Source organism: Rhinolophus hipposideros, assembly GCF_964194185.1.
Source record: "Rhinolophus hipposideros genome assembly, chromosome: 17".
NCBI classification, from domain to species: Eukaryota; Metazoa; Chordata; class Mammalia; order Chiroptera; family Rhinolophidae; genus Rhinolophus; species Rhinolophus hipposideros.
Genome location: NC_138063.1, coordinates 50,568,170 through 50,587,148, shown reverse-complemented (window position 1 = coordinate 50,587,148; position 18,979 = coordinate 50,568,170). Strand labels below are relative to the sequence as shown.

Genomic DNA, 18,979 nt, shown 5'->3' with positions numbered 1-18,979 from the left:
AGTTGTGGTTGGGAGCCAGGCAGCAGTGAGTTAAGAAATGAACCTGAAGTGTGAGAGCAGATAGTCAGTGTGAATGGATCCTTCAAGACTAAAGACCTGTGGTGGGTTCCAGCGGAGGACAAAGGAGAGCTTTCCCAACATGTGGAAATCTGAGCTAATTTAGGTCCAGGGGTGAACTTGAACATACAGGAGATTGGATGGACCACTCCTGGGGTCCTGAGCAAAGGCTTCCCTTCCATTCAATGCACTTAGAGCACACATTCCCCTACCGTGTTCCCTGAAAATAAGACCGAACTGAAAAATAAACCCTAGCATGATTTTTCAGGATGACGTCTCCTGAACGTAAGTCCTAATATGTCTTTTGGAGCAAAAATTAATATAAGACCTGGTCTTATTTTCGGAGAAACACGGTAGGTGCCTGATGTTCTGTGCAGCCATCTGAGTGAGGGGCAGCAGGGCCTTGGGGAGACCACCCGTGTGGTAATATCCGATAGTTTTGTCCCAGACTGGCAGAAGGCAGACTGACCCAAATGGAAGTTGGCCCAGTCGTCCTTGGGTTCATTTTCTTTCTAAACCATTTTCCTACCTTATTTTCATGATTCCCTTTCAGGGACCCAATGCCCTTCTGCTCCCAGCTCTCTCCTGTCCAGTTCAAAGCATGATCTAATATCCAGTTATTTGTACTTGTGAATGACAGATTACAATTCGATGGGAATCCAAACTAACTAGTTACTTATACTCTGTTTCCCTGAAAATAAGACCCAGCAGGACAAATCAGCTCTAATGCATCTTTTGGAGCGAAATTTGATATGATCCAATCTTACTTTACTATAATGTAAGACCGGGTGTAACATAATAATATAATATCATTAATATAATACCTGGTCTTATATTAATTTTTGCTCCAAAAGATTCATTCGAGCTGATTGTCCAGCTAGGTCTTATTTTCGGGGACACACGGTACTAAAATCTTTTGCTTCAAATTATGGAATGAAAAGCTGTTTTCTGAGTTAGAGTATTTCAACAAGTTGGGTAGAGATCCTTACTGGGCTGAGCAGCCCCTGAGGTAAATGTTGGCTTAACCAGCTGACCCTAAAGGTAAAGCTGATGGACTGATGGGTCTGAGACACACTGAGACAACAGTCTCTTCCTCAGAGCTTCAGAACTACAATCTGCCGGGCGAGGTAGCATCCTTTTGTCTTAAAAGAAACATTTTTCCTTCATACGAAGAAATGCACCCCATTTTAACCACAAGCATTTGTTGAACTTTATGCGGAGTGGCATCAGAAAGGTTTACAAATGTTTAAAGAACGAGCTAGTAAAATTAGGGCTTCTATTGTTAATCTGCCCAGCAAGTTAAACACCCAGCCCCTGCAGTGTAGGGTAGCAGAGATTAAGTTCTCACTGCTTTGGGAACTCCTGCTGTCTGTGCCGGGTGACGCCCCTGGGAGGGACTTCCCATCTCACTGGGCTCATGCAGTGATTTACCAACAGCAGCTGGATTTGGGCTGGTTTACCCTCTTCTCAGTTTGTCAAACAGGGTTATTATTTAAGTCTATGGAACAAAGCTGACTGGCTCATAAATGGATCAAACTCATCAGCTTACCCTTGCTAAAAATCTGAAAGCAGATTTTCAGGACCTTTTCAGTAGTAATTGTAAATTTATTGGAATGAGACATGTGTTAGGTTTGGTGTGTGTGTGCAGACAGTTCAACTACACTTCTAGTAGTTACCTTGTTTCTATCACGAGAACAGTTTTAATCAAACATTTATAAGAGGCAGCCAGGTGTTTGGGAAGCTATAACCCATTGGGACAGCTAGCAATGCATGCTTTACTATGTAGTCTATTCTTTCCAGAGGGTCCCTTTGGTTTCTGAATACACCGTCACTCATTTCTGCCTTGCCACCAGTCAGTAGCCTACTCATTCCTGAAGGCCAAGGAAGACTACTCCCCCACTTTCCAGTGTCTCTGCACTGGCCTCTTCTGCTCCCCAGGACTCAGCATCATCCTTTCACGACAGAAGCTCTGCCTCGTACTCTAGCTATGGGTCTGTCTGTCTCTGGCACTTGAAGAATTCCTAAAGGGCAATGACTGTTGCATTTATCTTCTTTGTACCCCTACAGCATCCAAGCACTGGGCCTTGCATACAGCAACCACGCAGCACATTTCAACTCTGTTGACTACACTATGGCAACAAAGAACAGGCCCATACATCATGTCCTGACCCACCTGTAACTGCAGTCTGTGGGCCTAGTTACAACTTCCAGGCAATAAGTAATCTATATGACAAGTACTTCCTCTCTCCCCGGTAATGTATGTCACTTATGAAAAAAACACATACCCAGTTAATTTTAGGTAGTTTGTTTTACAGCTAGAGACAAACAAGACCCATCTCTTTGTTTGTTGTGCCATCAACTAATAGTCACCTGTTTCAAAATTCAAAACTTTAAGCCATTAAACAAAACTGCCTACAAACTTGAAATAGCACTTCAAGATCCCGAAAGTAAAAAGAGAAAGGGATGGAGATTTGTACATACAGAATAACCCTGTTATTTCCCTATTGCTTTCAAAGTAATTCAATCCACAATTAATTCTCCAAGAAGGTGAACTCCAACAAAGTTTAACATCAAGTTCACAGACTGGAAATGTGATTTTTGGCCATAACAAAATCAACAGATCCTGGAGTCTTCAAGATTTTTATTTGTACTTTTTGGGATTTTGTTCCTCTCCATCTACATGGATAAGTCAACATTTATTTAATACCCATCTCTACTCATCTCAGTTTCTGTGAGAATCAAATGAGACACTAATCTAAGACCATGAGCTATAAAAACATAATGTATTATTTACAATAGCTTAATAAAGGAGAGTTCCCTTTAAAAATTGAGAAAGAAGGGGCCGGCCCGGTGGCTCAGGCGGTTAGAGCTCTGTGCTCCTAACTCTGAAGGCTGCCGGTTCGATTCCCACATGGGCCAGGGGGCTCTCAACCACAAGGTTGCCAGTTCAATTCCTCGACTCCTGCAGGGGATGGTGGGCTGTGCCCCCTGCAACTAGAAAATGGCAACTGGACTTGGAGCTGAGCTGCGCCCTCCACAACTAAGATTGAAAGGACAACAACTTGACTTGGAAAAAAGGCCTGGAAGTACACACTGCTCCCCAATGAAGTCCTGTTCCCCTTCCCCAATAAAATCTTAAAAAAAAAAAAAAAAATTGAGAAAGAAGAAACTGAGTTTCAGCTTATCACATGATGGCCTACTGGGCCATGATGTGAGCAAGACAGGCCACCAGTCATGAGATCACCCACAAAATGGATATTAAATAACCAGCCCCTAAAAAATTGTGGAGGATAATAGTATAGAAACCATTTAAGTCTCAGTTCTACCATCACAAAATCCTACTTATTGGAGGAAAAAACCCTACAAGTATACTGGGAAACCAGAGAACAAATGTGTAATCAAACTCAAGAACTATAAACCACACTAAGACTTCTTGCAAAGTTCTGTATTTAATCCCAAAACTACTCTACTTAACAAGAACGGTGCTTTTGCTAATACTACAGCTGACAGGCACAAATGCAGGAGCTAAGATTGAGTTGTAAATACAAAACAGACCACAGATTACTGCTTTAACCACAAATGCCCACGGCAAACAAACATTTTTTTCTTAAATTCATCTTTGAGGATCTGTTTCCTGAGACCACTCCTGAAACCAAGTACTCTAGCAGTCATGAAGAGACATAAAGGAGGCATCTTTAAACAAAGGGATTTAATACAGGGAACTAGCCAGAATTGTTAAAATGCTAAACTGACCAAGAGGTAACTCAATGACCAACAACCGAAGGAAGCAACTGCAACTCCCAGGCTGAAAGAGCACAGGGAGAGCAGGTGTTGCCAAAACGTAGCTCAGAGGAAGGATCCCACAGGCTGGCCTGAGCTTCTAGGGTGTGTGGCAGCGCAGGTGCCCAGGCGCCGAGCAGCAGGACTTGCTGGGTTCAGGACATAGTAGGGCAGCCTAGCAGGTGCTGGGATGGCCTGGGGGTATGGCCTGGCAGGCAGGACGGTGGGCAGCCCCAGTGCTCTGGTACCGCCAGTGGGGTGCAACAAGGCTGAAGCTGGGCGGCCCCAAGTTGGAAGCTAAAGCCGACTGTTAGAGGTTAGCAAAGGGGGCCAAGAGGAACGGAAACATGGCCAGTAAACCCCTTCCTTTCTTCTTACAAGTCCCTCAAGTTTCTCCTATCAGCAGGTTTAACAGGAAGAGCAGGAGGGTCTAGCAAATCCTTTGGAGTCCCAGTCCAAGTGGCAGAGCAGACAATGGGTGTGGAGGAAAGATAACATGTAAACTGTTGGCACAATCCATAACTGTTGGATGACAAATGGTACTTACACTAGAAATTTTGTGCTTGCTCTGGCAGCACGTGTACTAAAGAGAAAAATTTCTTGACATGATATATATTTAGCCATTTTAAAATACAGTTCAGGAGCATAAAGTACTCATACATTCCTATTATTGTGCAATCATCACCACTATCCAGGTCCAGAACTTTTCCATCTTCCCTAACTAAATCTCTGTCCTAATTAAACACTAACTCCTCACTTCCCCCACCCTCCTGGACCTGGCAACCACCATTTTTTTCGGTCTCTATGAATTTGACTACTCTAGGTTCTTCATATAAATGGAATCAGAGTATTTGTCTTTTTGTGACTGGCCTATTTCACTTAACATGGTAAGGTTCACTCTGTTGTAGCATGTGTCAGCATCTCCTTTTTACGGCTGAATAATATTCCATTGTTTGAACACATCAGTTGTTTATCCATTGATCTATTGATGGCCATTTTGGTATGTTTCCACCTTGTGCCTATTGTGAATAATGCTGTAATGAACATCGGTGTATAAGTATCTCTTTGCGTCCCTGCTTTCAATTTTTTTTTTGGCAAGTATACCCAGAGGCAGAATTGCTGGGTCATATTATATTCTGTTTAACTTTTTGAGAAACTACCAAGTTATTTTTTCCACAGCAAAGTACACTGTATTTTTCTTGTCTGCAACAGTCAAAAGATTAAGAGGAGGTGTTTATGAAGAGTGTTGTCAGTTATTCAGTTTATAATTATACAAACAAGTGTGGCAACTCAACTGTCATTCATAAATACAAAATTTTATTTGCACTTCATTAGTATAGAAAGACCACGATGCTTTTCATATCACAACACTCAAGACACGCCAAGTTATTCAAATACGTCATTGCTTATTTATCTTGACTAAACGAAACAGTGCAGTTTAATAAAAGATATACCAAAGATAGACTTCACAAATTCATTATCAGACCAAAAAAAAAATTTCTGAACACAGGCTAGGCTTAATAGGAGAAATAAGCTTCATCATAAAGGGGAGAAGTTTTATCATTACAAAGATATAGAATGTTTAGGCAAATACATGAATGTTCTTTGATATAGTAAAATGTATCTATTTAAAATTCCTTTAAACAGGATTTGTTTAGGACAGCAGCGTTGTTTTAAAATCTTCCTCTATAGTTGCAAAAACATTTCTTTCTTTATTGAATCTTTCAGTTCTTAAAAGCATAAGGTATGTCCATTTGGAAACCATGAGAGAGACCCTGTGGCCTCAGGACCAAGTCAAATCCTATCCTCTAACTAGGAATATCCTACCATTACATAACATTAATAAATAACCTTCAATGACGGCTATGAATGGAGCTTTGCTTTGTGGCAGAAACACTCCGCTACTTCAAAGATGCTACAGCTGGGGGGAAGGTCTTGTAAATAAAGAAAAAAAGCACTTAAGATAGTATTTCCCCCCAAAAGTCTTCAGTTTTACAAATTTTCTTTAAAACAGTAAGCAAAGCACCACAATCTTTCTTCTTATCAGAATATCTTGTCCTCATAATATAATTAACAAGGACATTTATTTCAAGAAACATTATACCTTTCATTTCTCCCATTCTTCATATTAGAAGTACTATGTTTCCCAGTGTATGTACACTAGACACTGGGATAATGAATGAAATATAATAATTTGGAGGGAAATATGTAATTTATAACCAAAACTTACCCAGGATTGCTTATTTGCATATTTACAAGTTAGTGTATAGCTCTGACTTGGATTACAAAGTGCGAAAGGAAATTGTCACAATGATTGTAGTGCATAATAGAACATTTTCCCCTTTCCAGGAATTATTTCCACTTTGTCTTCAAAGTAGCGAATCAACAGCATCGGACGTGTGGTCTTGGCGGAGGCAATTCTGGTGGAATCTCAGGTTCTGGTTGTAAGGAGAGGATACTATTGGACAACTCATTCCTTAAGATATCCAGGGGCATCTTCAGGATAAAAAAAAGACAAATACATTTTAACAATACTATATATACATCAGTACTCTGCAAATCCTACAATTACATAAGAACAAAGCACTTTTATATAAAGCTCTCCAATCATCAAAGTTTAATTAGACATTCAAATATTGAGCCAAAAGACAAAAACCAGGTTCAAGGTGCATCATGTTACAACACAAACACTGTCCAGCCTACTTCATACCCTGTGGTGGAAGAGACAAGATGGACCTCAAACATGTACTTTCATAACCAACTATAATGTAAACTTAGTGCATTAACAAATGAAAAAACTGTTCTGCATTCTCAGGGGTTATATGATTACTAAAGAAAGAAATAACCTCTCTTGGCAAGTATATAAACAACCATTTTATTAGAAGCTTCTGAATTATGTTTGAACTGAGCAGATCATATGTCATAATAACAAAGTTCTTAGTGAAAAAAAATCTCCGAATGTAAGCCTAAAGATGCCTGAAGAAATCGCTGCTGTAGCAATTTTCCTGGCACTTAACATGATGGAAAGGCCTTGGCAATGGAATCAGGCTTCCACTAGAGACAAGAGCACCAAGTGAGGCAAGAACCAGGGGCTTCTCAGCTAAGATACCTGCACATTCCACCAGGTCTTCACCGTCTGTATCTAACTTAATCTTTGTGGGAAAACAGGAGAAAAGGGAAAGTAAATGTCAAATAAACTTGGCACATTGTACTGGCCTCAGTCACTCCACCAAAACGTATATAAGGCTCAGCAAATATACTGTCATCAATACCAAGGACACTGAAAACTACTGGCAGGGAAATAGCTACCACTAACAGCAAGCTGGAGGCTTCTGGCAGAGTGGACAACTTCACCTGGTTCTTAAGGCTGAGAGAAACTATGGTACTTACCTTTCAAAATAAAAAAAATCGCAACCAAGAAATAAAAAATAAAACAAATTAAAAGGTTTCAGATGAAATACTTTCATGATGTAGATTATTATTATTATTTTTTTACCTTCTTCAGAATGTCATCAACAAGTTTCAGAAATATTTCATCCACATTGAAGTTATCCTTGGCACTTGCTTCACAGAACCGCATCCCAGTAATCTGTTGTGCAAACTAAGACAAAAAATTATTTTTTCTCTGTGTGGGGTGCAACGTAATCTAACATAAGAGCATGAGGCCTATGACTGGGTGAAGCATACCTTTAGGGCTTCAGCTTTAAGGAAAGGGGTGGACTAAAGGTTTGTAAAGTGCTGTTGACACTCAACCATAAAGTTCACAAGTACGACAAATTCATACATTATAAGTAAATAACAAAACATATCCCAACGGTGAGACTGAGACCTTCAAGTTAAATTACATGCCCAAGTTTCTAAAACTAACGTATCTGACATTAAAATGTGAATATCACTGTTTCCCCAAGTAAGGTTAAAATACATTAGAGTAAGAGAAAACCATAAAAGCAATTTTACACTTTGTATAAAATGTCAGGTTGGATAATAATGCAGTATATACTAAACATGGTTTTTTGCTTCCATTTCAAAATGAATTTAAGGGAGCAGAAAGTTGAAAAGAGCAAACATATGAGAAGGATGTGATTAAGTGATAAATGTATAATTATTTTACGATTTAACAAACAAGTAATTTGTTATAAGAAAGCGTATCCACTGATAAATGTACAAAGTGTGGGAACTGTGACGTCTCTCTTCTGCTCCCCTTATTTCTCTCACCTTTTCACCTTGCTGTCTGGTGATTTCTCTGTCAGTTTCACAGTCCAACTTATTTCCAACTAAGAGAAGTTCTGCATCTTCTGAAGCATACTGTGGAATTTTAAAAAAAACTGCATTTCAAAGATGGGCATTGTCATATACTGACAGGAAATGTAAACCAATCCAATTATTTTTCACTCATTTGTATATTCACTCCACAAATCTTTGAGCATCCCCCTGTCCCAGGCAGGACTGGTTATTGTGTATATGACAGGTCTTACAGGACTCACACCATTTAAGAAAGCAACATGGTAAAAGGCACTATAAGCCAGTGTTCTTAGTCTTTGAGCAATAATTCCTTAGAATCTACCCTAAGGAAGTGATTCAAATACAGGCAAAGCTCTATACTTAAAATGATCATCAATCAAAAAACCTAAAAGTCCAACAAAACAGATAATGAATGAAATAAGTTAAGGTACATAAAAGAATGCAGCCATAAACAAAACAAAATAAAACATGCTTTGGAAGAACACTGAATGACACAGGAAGGCCTCATGATAGAATATTTAGTGATATAAGAAGGCTGTAACACCAAATGGAGTAGGAATCCAATTTGATTTTTCAGGATGGCAGAAAATTACAGATTTTAAAAATTTAGTTTTGCGCTTTTCTTGATTTTCCAAATTTTCTGTAATAAGGAGGCAGCATTAATTTTACAATCAGTAAAACAGTCAAACTACATTTCTAAGTTTTAAAATACAGGCATAATAGAATTTCTCTTTAAAAAGGTTAAAATCTCTTGAATAACTCATTTGACTTTATGTATTCCAAAAAATTACTTGAGGTAGCCTGCAGCAAAAGGCATCTGAATGGCATGACCTTGGCCAAGTTATTCAGGGTCTTGGTCTCCTTATCAGTAATGTAAGGTGTGAGTAATAGGCTGGTGTGGAATAAGTATAGTGCCTGGTACACAGTAAGCACTCAAGAAAAGCAAGAGTCAAGTATGAAAGGGAGAACACTAAACCTTAACAGGTTCACAAACTGAAGTACCTAATAGGGCCCCAAGGGTTAACGTCATTGTTTTCGGTTTTATATTTGTTCCATTCTGAAAATTTTAACCCGCAATGAGGACTGCCCCTTTCTAATTTCCTTAGTACACTCTGTGGTGTTAGCATGGGAGGAATCACTCCAGCAACACACCATCGCAAAGCCCAGAGCCCAGGCATGACGGACTGCTGAGTGGGAGCATGCTGAGGGCAGGGCCAGCCTTAGGTCCCATTCATCTATGTCCCTTGTCCCTAACACATTTGAAAGAGGCACATCACACGTTGATAATAGGCTTGGTAAAACTGGCAAATAAACATTCTCCAACATTATCTAACACATGGGTTTAATACAATTTGCAAACAAAAATCCAATTTATAATACATTAAATGTGCTTGCTATGCAAAGGAACTAAACATCAAATTTTGTATAAAGGAAAGAAAACTCAAAATATCATCACTGTATGCATACCACCACATCTCACCCCCAACTGCTGTCTTCTAAATGTGCACAGGTTATCTATATATAGTCGATCATAAGCCAAAAGGTAAAATCTTCTCCTGTTTGAAATGAACTAAGGACATCTACAATTTTAAGGGCAGATGTTAAGTGAATGGCTAAGGTCCTTGTAGTGTCCACAGACACCATGGAGAAGGCCATCTCCTTGAGGTTGTTACTCTGTAGACACTCACAAAATGTATGTCCAAGTGAACTTTCTGCAGAAACAAGAACATCCCGCATCCAATTCCATGGAAGCAGCCCGGTAAAGAGGAACGAACATATTTGGGCTTTAAAGTCAGACAGCCCATAGTACTAGAATCAAAATTCTGATTTTATTATTTATATAAACTGGTTTGGGGTTACAGGAATATACACCTACTTTGACTGTTGTAATATGGATTAAATTATGTTTAGTATGTAAAAGCAAGCTTCATAAACACATTTTCTCCTTTTTCCTTTTATAAGGAAACACACACCGAGTTCACACCTGAGTAGAAAATGCAACACCTACCTTATCAATCATCTTCATCCATTTTGGCAAATCATCAAATGTCTCCTTCTTAGTAATATCATATACTAATATGATCCCCTTGGCACTTCTATAATAAGCTGAGGTAATGCTGTTGAATCTCTCCTGACCTGCTGTGTCCCTAAGAAACAGTAGCAAAAAAAAATCAGTTCCCCAACAATAACCATAGTAAGCAACTCCACATTCCAATGCAAACAGGGTGGGTGGCCCCACCAGGCTACTTCTTTCAAGTTACCAGGCAACTTCTCATGTCTCTGCATAATCATTATCAGTGGGGACAGATTTTCTGAGCTAGTTAAACCCTTAAATAAAAAGGTAAAGTCCCAATTTCTTTCAAACCAATATATTGAAAATAAAAAAATGAGAATTTTTCATGATAAAAAGTCATAAAAAGGGAGGATAATTAAATTAAAAGATGCTAAAATTCTGTACATAGCAAAATCTTAATTTTTTCAAATGAAATGTTTTTCCAATGTGAAAACTCATACAGAAATATCATTAAGCATAAAAGCAAGTTTTGATTTCTTAACTTGTACCTAAGTGGCCCACTTAAGCTAACAGTAGCTTTGTAATTAATTTTTTGACATTGTAGAGTAAAATTATAAAAGTATAAGGTAATTAATACCATAAAATACATTAAGTGCACTTGACCACACTTTTCTCCCCCACAAAACCATAAACTTTGTTCTAGAAGGCTCTAAGTCCACAATTTACTACACTGTGAGGAAAATTGTTATGAAAGAATACCATGTTTCCCCCAAAAAAAGACCTAGCCAGACCATCAGCTCTAATGTGTCTTTTGGAGCAAAAATTAATATAAGACCCAGCATTATATTACATATTATATCACCCAGTTTCATATTGTAGTAAAATAACACCGGGTCTTACATTAATTTTTGCTCCAAAAGACGCATTAGAGCTGATGGTCCAGATCGGTCTTATTTTCGGGGAAACATGATATGAGGAACAGCAAAGAGGAACAAAAAATCAGGTAGTGGGCTGATGCTAAACTGTTCTATTTTTGAATCATAAGGTATTATGCTCAAGTTGGTTTTTCTGGGTATTTTGCTTCTATAAAATGGTGTATTAACAGACATCTATGTTATTTCCCTAATTTCCTCAAAAACACTGACTCAAATCCTATCTGGGGGTGGACAAGAGCTGTTTCTGGTAAGTTCTGCTCTAGTAAGCGGGGCCAGGGCAGTGTCCTTAAGACTCCAAGTATCTATTGGACTGTTCTTGCTTCTTTGGAGAACTCAATCTTTCTGAACTGAGCTGTTTCCTGATGTGAAAAAAGGTGGAAAGTGTAACACCCTCTATGGAAGGGCAGTTATCAATAAAGAAAAATATACGGACAATAATTTAAACTATTTATTTAAACCCACAATTCTCCTTTAACCAACCTCAATAGCTAATATGTGATTTTGTTGGTAGGAATCCCCCACTAATGAAAAATGCTATAGAATTGGTCTTGTTATTTTCTTAATTCTTCTAGAAATCTAAGAACTTATTATTATTCTCCATGGGGAGGTTGACCATTTCAGCATGAAGAGTGACATGAGCACACGAATAGTAATTCAGAAGCTGGCTGAGACCTATTTTCTCTATCTAATAAGCCAAGAAACTGCTTGAGACAAATGAGGCTCAACAGAGCAGGGCTTCTGATCAGGAAAACAATTTCTTGAAAGATGATCTATAATTTAGCTTTACCCAAAAAACAGAATACTCCCAGGGGCCATGGTGCGTCATGGTGAAGTAAGCTAGGGACAATGGAATAGCAAAAATAAGGTTCCTCACTGCAAGGTTATTCAAAGCCTATAGCAGAATAGCATGAGTTTCCAAAAGGGGGACACAGTGTGTAACGTTTTCCAAATGCCACTTCCCTTGAGGTATACCTTGTGGGGCTGTGTCCTTAAAACAGCCTTTGGCAATAGCGCTATACTTTATGGCTTCATTCAGATTGGACTTGCCATCAATTAGTTCACATTACTGACATTATACCAAACAAACAAAAAAGCTTTTTGGCAAGTTCATTTTCACATAAAAGGAAAACCATTTGCTTTGTTCCAGAGGCTGTAAGAATCCCCCGCTGCCCTCAACTGGAAGGGCCAGGAGGGCCAAAGCTGGTCTGCTTCCGTCCACCAGGGTCCAGCAGTGTACCTGGCCCAGAGCAGACCATCAATGAACATGTGCTGAACAAAAAGCTACGTGTTTAAAATGTAGAAAGTTGATGCCACTTCAAGGCAAAATAAACTTTATTTTTTGACCCGGAACTGTCAAAGAATTGGAAAACTGAATATGACAGATGGGGATTGAATTCTTCAGGATTTCTAAAAACAACTTAGAGGTCACACTAATAAGCACCTTCAAAAGAGGTGCGCAGGATTCAATACCATTTTATTTACAACAGGAATCAATGAATAAAATTATTTCTGCAGGCATAATTAATATTTTCAAACCAATAAAGAGTTAAATCTTTCAGAATACGGTTTGCCATCCTATCTCAAGTTGTGGCTTGTTCACATTAGAATTTGATCAAATATTTTTAATGCTTTAAAAAATATTTGAATACTATCCAGAACATCTCACACTCATTTCTTTAAAAAGCAAAAATAACACATTTTTCTACTCTAAAATCTGTGGTTAGCACAATATAGCTGCACAAATTTAAACAGCAATCAGATATAAGATCTTCATTGAGCATTTTGAGAATTACGTGCTTTAATAAATCTTTATTCTAAGTAAAATTAAACTTCACATTCATTTCTATACACATTCAACGAATTAGAATCCAGAAATGGGGGCTCAAGAACAGAGAAATTAGAGATAACAGAAGTGTTTGAAAAATTTATTTTATTGTGGAACGATACATGAGATCTACCCTCTTGAGAGATTTTTACGTGTAAAATACACTATTATCTATAGGCACAATGTTGTACAGATCTCTAAAGTAGTTTTAATAAAAATCCAACAATCAAAGGTATTTTTGATATAGTTTAAAAAAAAACCTGTTGCATGAATAGCATACTTAGGGATCTTAGAAACATTAAGAAGTTAGCTGTCTCTGTTGGCTTTAAGTCAGACACACAAAAAGAAGACAGAGACCTTGAAATGCAAAATCTGAGGCAATCATTCCAACACAAATAAACGAGCAAATTAATTTATAAAAATCCCAATGAGGAAACATAAACTAGTTCAGTACTCTCCATTTAAGGCCATTCCTTAAATTCCATCTTCTTATGCCTGAATCTGAATGCTTGAGCTATAAAAGCATCTTCCTTTGAGAGACTATGTCATATTCCCAAAATATTTGGGTTGTGAAAATTTTTATTTTCTATTTCTCTCAGAAGCTTCTTGACTTGATTTATTTTCCCTACTATCCGCTATCATATGTGGTCAACAGGATAAATGAAATGTCGATTAAGTTCAATAAGTATTTATTAAATACCTACTATATGCCAGTACCATATAAATCCCATACAAGTCTCAACTTTTCAAAAATTTAGATGATAAGTACCAATCTGATCACGCTTTTATCTTTCTATAAAGATGCAGCATCCTAATATTTCCTCTTTTTACCTCCATGAATCCGAATTTTCGCTGCAGTAATAAAGAGCCAATTTCTAAAATTGCAGTTTATTAATGTCAGCTAAATCGTTTAGTGCAGCTAGCATGTGATATTACTATTATTTCTCTCTGCTTTTGGTGCAAATCGAAAATTTCTTGTAATTTCTAATTCCTCAATTTGGTAATGATGTTTTGAAAATGCAAAGATTCTTATTTGTTGCATTTAATATATCCAGTTAAATGACACAATTACTAATCTGAAGGGCAGGGACCAATTTTAGTGTATGAAATGCTCCGCCTCTTCCAAGCACAGAAAGAAAAGGAGTTTGATGTCACTATAGGAACGCTGGTGAAAACCAAACTCCCCAACAGTGAAGACTGGCACAGAATGAGGGGTCCTTATGTGACCCATTTTAACTCTACGTTTGCCTAAAGGTAGGACACAGATTTCGTGGCTTCAAGTCCATTTCAACGCCATGACTCTAAGTCACCGTGTATAACTTCCAGGGTAGCATTTGGATGTAAATTCATGAAACTATATTCTAGCAGATACATTTTAATTATAGTCAAGTAGAAACACTTTAAGTACAGAGATGTGAAAATGGCCCTTTTTCTAACCACAGATAAATGTGACAATGACAGCTGTAGCTTTTGGTACCTTAAAAAAACAGTATTTTCTTAGATTGGCTATACCCAGAAATCATCAAGAAAAAATGCACTTCTAACAACACCTCTCTATGAAAACTGACTAGCAGTGCTCTCATGCACTGACGGTCTAAACACGGAGCACAGCTATTATCAGCAGTCTCTTTGAAGAGGTCTTTCCAATTACACTGGCTCCTCCTATGCCACCAACTGGTGACAGTAAAGTGATGACAACGTGCCCAGCACAAGGCAAATTACAACGGCAGCAGCACAAGGACTGCTGCTAACGCCAAAACAAGCCACGTGTGACTTTAAAGAATGAATCATCACTTCAATACTTCCTTTCTACATACTGGATAACAATAATGATGATACAAGTCCTACTTCCTATCTGAAACACTGGGATGTTCCCTGTAGAAAACTTGCAATCAACTTTTCAATAAATTCAATGAATCTTATTTTCCCCACCCTCAGTTGTATTTTTCACCAGTGTTGTAGTTTTGAAAAATTTGAGGACGAAGTCTGAGGAGTGATGAACCAAGGAGAAGCAGAGGAGGAGTTATTTGGGGGAATGCTTTTATATCCAAGAGAGAAGTATTTTCCGGGTGTCCCATGTATTTCTCAGAACTGCCCTATCATACTTTCCCCCGGGGACTGGAATTCATAATGTAGGGCCTTCTTAGATCACATTCAAAGGCACTGAAGTGAGATTCCAGAAGTATCCAATGTCACCAACACAGACTTCAGTGGGCAGAGCTCCAGGGACATTTGGACACACTTTTGTATATCAGATTACTACTGCCTGAGAAGAAAACTACAGTATTAATACATTAATTAAGGTATGTCTTTTTGGACAGGCCACAAACTCATTTAGACACTGCTGTCATCCACTAAGCAAGCTTCACAAACGTTCTAGTATTAGCTATATCTCCTTTGTGAGGCAAACTCCATCAAACAGTGTTTCACCCACAGGTGCTATGCTAGGTACAGAGGTGGACATACCCTGAATCCTTTTAAAGGTGGTCTTTCCATTAAAGAGCTTACATTTAGAAACAATAGCTCATGTAAAAGATACTTTGTTGCCATTTCCAGAGTTCAAAAAATGGGCTGCCTTTCCAATCATGGGCTAATAAATACCCATTTTTTTTCTTATCAAGAATTTAGGCAAGACTGTTAATGTTTTATAATCAAGTCAAAAACCAAAATACGAAAATGAAAAACATGAAACAAAAAAACTCAACGAAACCCAACAAATCCTTACAGGGGGTTATATAGTCACAGATGACCAAAGGAAGACATTACCTCAGACCCCTCCAGTGGGCAAGCGATGCTGGTTCGGCTGCAGCCGTGCCCCAGACAGGGACACGGCACGGATGGAGAATGAAGGCATGGCACTAACACTCAAGCATTAGGTGACCGATGATGCCATAGATGAGGCAGCAATTAACGCAGATGAAAGCAAACACACATATGGTGGACAAACATTCAGAGCTGAGGTTGACCTGCCGAGAGGAGTTAGTAAGCTGAGTACACTGCAGCTGTGCCGTTAAAAACAAAAGGGCATTCTCAGAACACCTCAGCAGTTACTTTTAAACCACCACCAGACCTGATCGTTTTTGAATGCCCTCCTGTGGGCTGCAGAGAGCCAACAGAAAGCTCTTAGAGCTGGACACAGCTGTAACACAGCTGGTTTGGTCTCTCATACGATTACAACGTGAGAAAAAGGGCTGTGGATTCATTCTCAATTGGCATTAATGGGGCACTGTGCCACCAAGGACAGCCCCGAACTGTCTGTGTGTGATCCGCCTGAAAACTGCAAATCTGGTTAGAAACATACTGGACTTTCTTTGAATACTATCAAACAAAATAACTTGAAAAACATGAAGACAATCATTTTAGTGATGACAGTTTTCTCAAATGATTTGAAAATAGAGGCATAAAGGCTCCGAACTATCAGTAAAGTAACGTTCTTCTTTTCACAACTCCCCATGTGCAATTGGAGCACGAAATAAGTACTTTCCTAAATTCGCCCTCTCACTGTTCATTTTATTTAAACACGAGCAAAGGAGAGGAAAAGTAGGAGAGGCAAACCAGCTCAAATGGTTAATTTTATTAGACAAGCGTACGGATTGTTAAACACATAGGGCAATTAATGGGTGCAGATTCTCCACTCACCAGATCTGTAATCTAATTTTCTTTCCTCTTAGTTCTACAGTTTTGATTTTAAAGTCAACACCTGTAAATAAAACAAATGAGCAATCTGTCACAAAACATAATCCTATTTGTACATTTTTATATCCTTATCAGAAAAACACAAACCAAAAAAACCCTAATCACTAAATCCCAAAAGAAAAAAGCAGAAGTACACCCGTATTTGTGACTACCCAGTCATTCTACACGCCAATACGCAACTATGAAAGTCAAGCTATGTTGTTTTATTCTGAAATATTTATGTAGCATTTGATATTCATAATATAATTTATTACTACCACAAGTTTAGCATAAAAATCATTTAAAATTACATCCACAAATGGCTTTAAAAGAATATTACCTTGAGGAAAATTCTTGTACAGAACACTGGAAACTGAACATGACTTCTTATATTATATCGTCAATAGTGTGGGAGAGGAATTATTTTTTAAAAATTTACTCATACAAAATAACATACCCAATGTTTATTTATTTTAATTTTAAGAAGCAAACCACCATGTCTCTCTGTCCCTTTCCAATTCAGCCTTCAAAGCTTCAGATAGTTTTTCAGCCAACTTTTTTCTTTCTTTCAATTGATTGGGTGACAATGGTTAGTAAAATTACATAGGTTCCAAGGGTACAGTTCTGTAACACATCACCTGTACACTGCTGTGTGCTCACCATCCAGAGTCAGTTCTCCATCACCATATATTTGATCCCCTTTTCCCTATTCAATTACCCTCTTCCCTCCTTACCCTCTGGTAACCACTAAACTGTTGTCTGTCTCTATGAGTTTTTGTTTCTTTTAAACCAAATTTTCATTTATGTATAGTACCTTATATGCTTGTCAGTTACAGAAAACTTAAGTATTTCACAACTAAGAAAAATAAATCAAAGGAATGCTGGCTAAATTTGAGAACGAGAAACATATTCTCTACAGGAATTACTTCTCCTGACTGCTTTGTAGGATCCCCATGCTGCCGGGCCTCCAATAGGCAGGGGCAGTGTCTGCCAGTTTGAGTGCCACATGGCCACCGGGAGAGCAGGGACACCCCACTTCCAGGCTCTGCACCTCAGGGAACTGATGCAACACTGCAAAGTCAGATGAGGTTCTTGAGGTGAAGTGAACAACATGTGACTGGCTTTTATAATTAGTAACACACTGTAGACACCAATGCAATACCAAAAGACATGTTTATAACCTTGGGCGGGGGCAGGGCAGCAGCCCTCATCTGTACAATACAGAAAAATTGCATGAATATCAAATGTCACAAGAAAACAAAGCTAGAGCATACTCTACTACATTTCAATTCTTTTTTTTTCTTTTTTAAATTTATTGGGGTGACAATTGTTAGTAAAATTACATAGATTTCAGGTGTATAATTCTGTATTACATCATCTACATTTCAATTCTTAATCTCTTACACCAGACATGATTTCAAATGTCACCGAGTGAAACCTGGTTAATTCAATTTCACTTTCGGTTCTGGAACAAATTTTTTAAGAGTCAAATGACAGTTTAAAACAGCCTTGAAACAGGAAGCATGATTGTGTACCACCAACATCCTCAGAGTTCCTTACTGACTAAACCGCAAGGGAAGAGCATGGCTTCAAGTGATGTGCTCCAAGGTACTAACAACAGCCTAGAGAGATTTCTGTTCTGATTTTAAAAAGGCACAGCTCAATGACTAAATACTGTCTTCTTTATTTTAGCATCAAGTTGGGACCAGTTACCATGTTACTCTGTGGTAGTTACAAATCAAATTCATATTTTATCATGACTACTATTCTATTTTACTTTTGTTTCCAGTTACTTTTTGTTTGTTTGAAGTTTTAGTTAAGGGAGCTGTAACTTTTGTCTAACATGACTTTATTGAAAAGAGCTGGCTGATGATACTTCTCTTATGAGCTCTGCTTCAAATCAACTAAAAAAATCCTTTCAAACAGCCAGAGCAAATAATTTTTGTTTTGATTAGGTTGTTTTCTCTGCTAAGAATTGTTCTGAGCCTGAACATGTCAGATACTCTTTTTGAACCAACTTGAATAACTTATCCAACTTTAGCAGTCCTACACTAGGACTATTTTGTAACCACAAAGTTTAATGAATAAAAGTAAAAGGATACTAATACTCAAAATCAGAAAATAAGTGATAATGTTATCACCATGCAATTATAAATACATAACTAATTTTAATAGGAAAACAAAGATGATAGCGAACAGGATTAATGCTCTGTTTAGCCAAAATGAAGACTATCTAGCTTTAGGGAGTAGATTAATGACAAGGTAACTAACAACAACAGAAAAATATCCAGTGGTTAAATCTAAAACTCCATAAAAGAAAACAGTTCATTAAATTACTCCTCTCTCTTAAGTGAAACATCCTTTATCACATGGAACAGACACCAAGTGGCTTATAATGACCAAAAACTTACTCCAATTTATGGCTTAAAACATAATCTTGTACCAAAATAT

General features: G+C 38.0%; 1 protein-coding gene across 2 annotated transcripts in view; it reads right to left on the bottom strand.

Annotated features, from left to right (window-relative positions):
* Window positions 1-5,132: 5,132 nt before the first annotated feature.
* Window positions 5,133-18,979, bottom strand: part of RAB12 (RAB12, member RAS oncogene family) — a 31,010-nt gene continuing 17,163 nt past the window's right edge. Inside the window, exons 2-6 of one of the 2 annotated variants that reach the window (XM_081079023.1) lie at window positions 16,493-16,553; window positions 10,088-10,226; window positions 8,053-8,142; window positions 7,334-7,426; window positions 5,133-6,333 (exon numbers count right to left, since the gene is read on the bottom strand). In XM_081079023.1, the coding sequence (XP_080935149.1) occupies window positions 6,220-6,333; window positions 7,334-7,426; window positions 8,053-8,142; window positions 10,088-10,226; window positions 16,493-16,553 (497 nt within the window). In that variant the 3' untranslated portion in view covers window positions 5,133-6,219. Of the gene's footprint in view, window positions 6,334-7,333; window positions 7,439-8,052; window positions 8,143-10,087; window positions 10,227-16,492; window positions 16,554-18,979 lie in introns of both variants that reach the window. The other variant, XM_081079022.1, reaches the window with a different exon arrangement.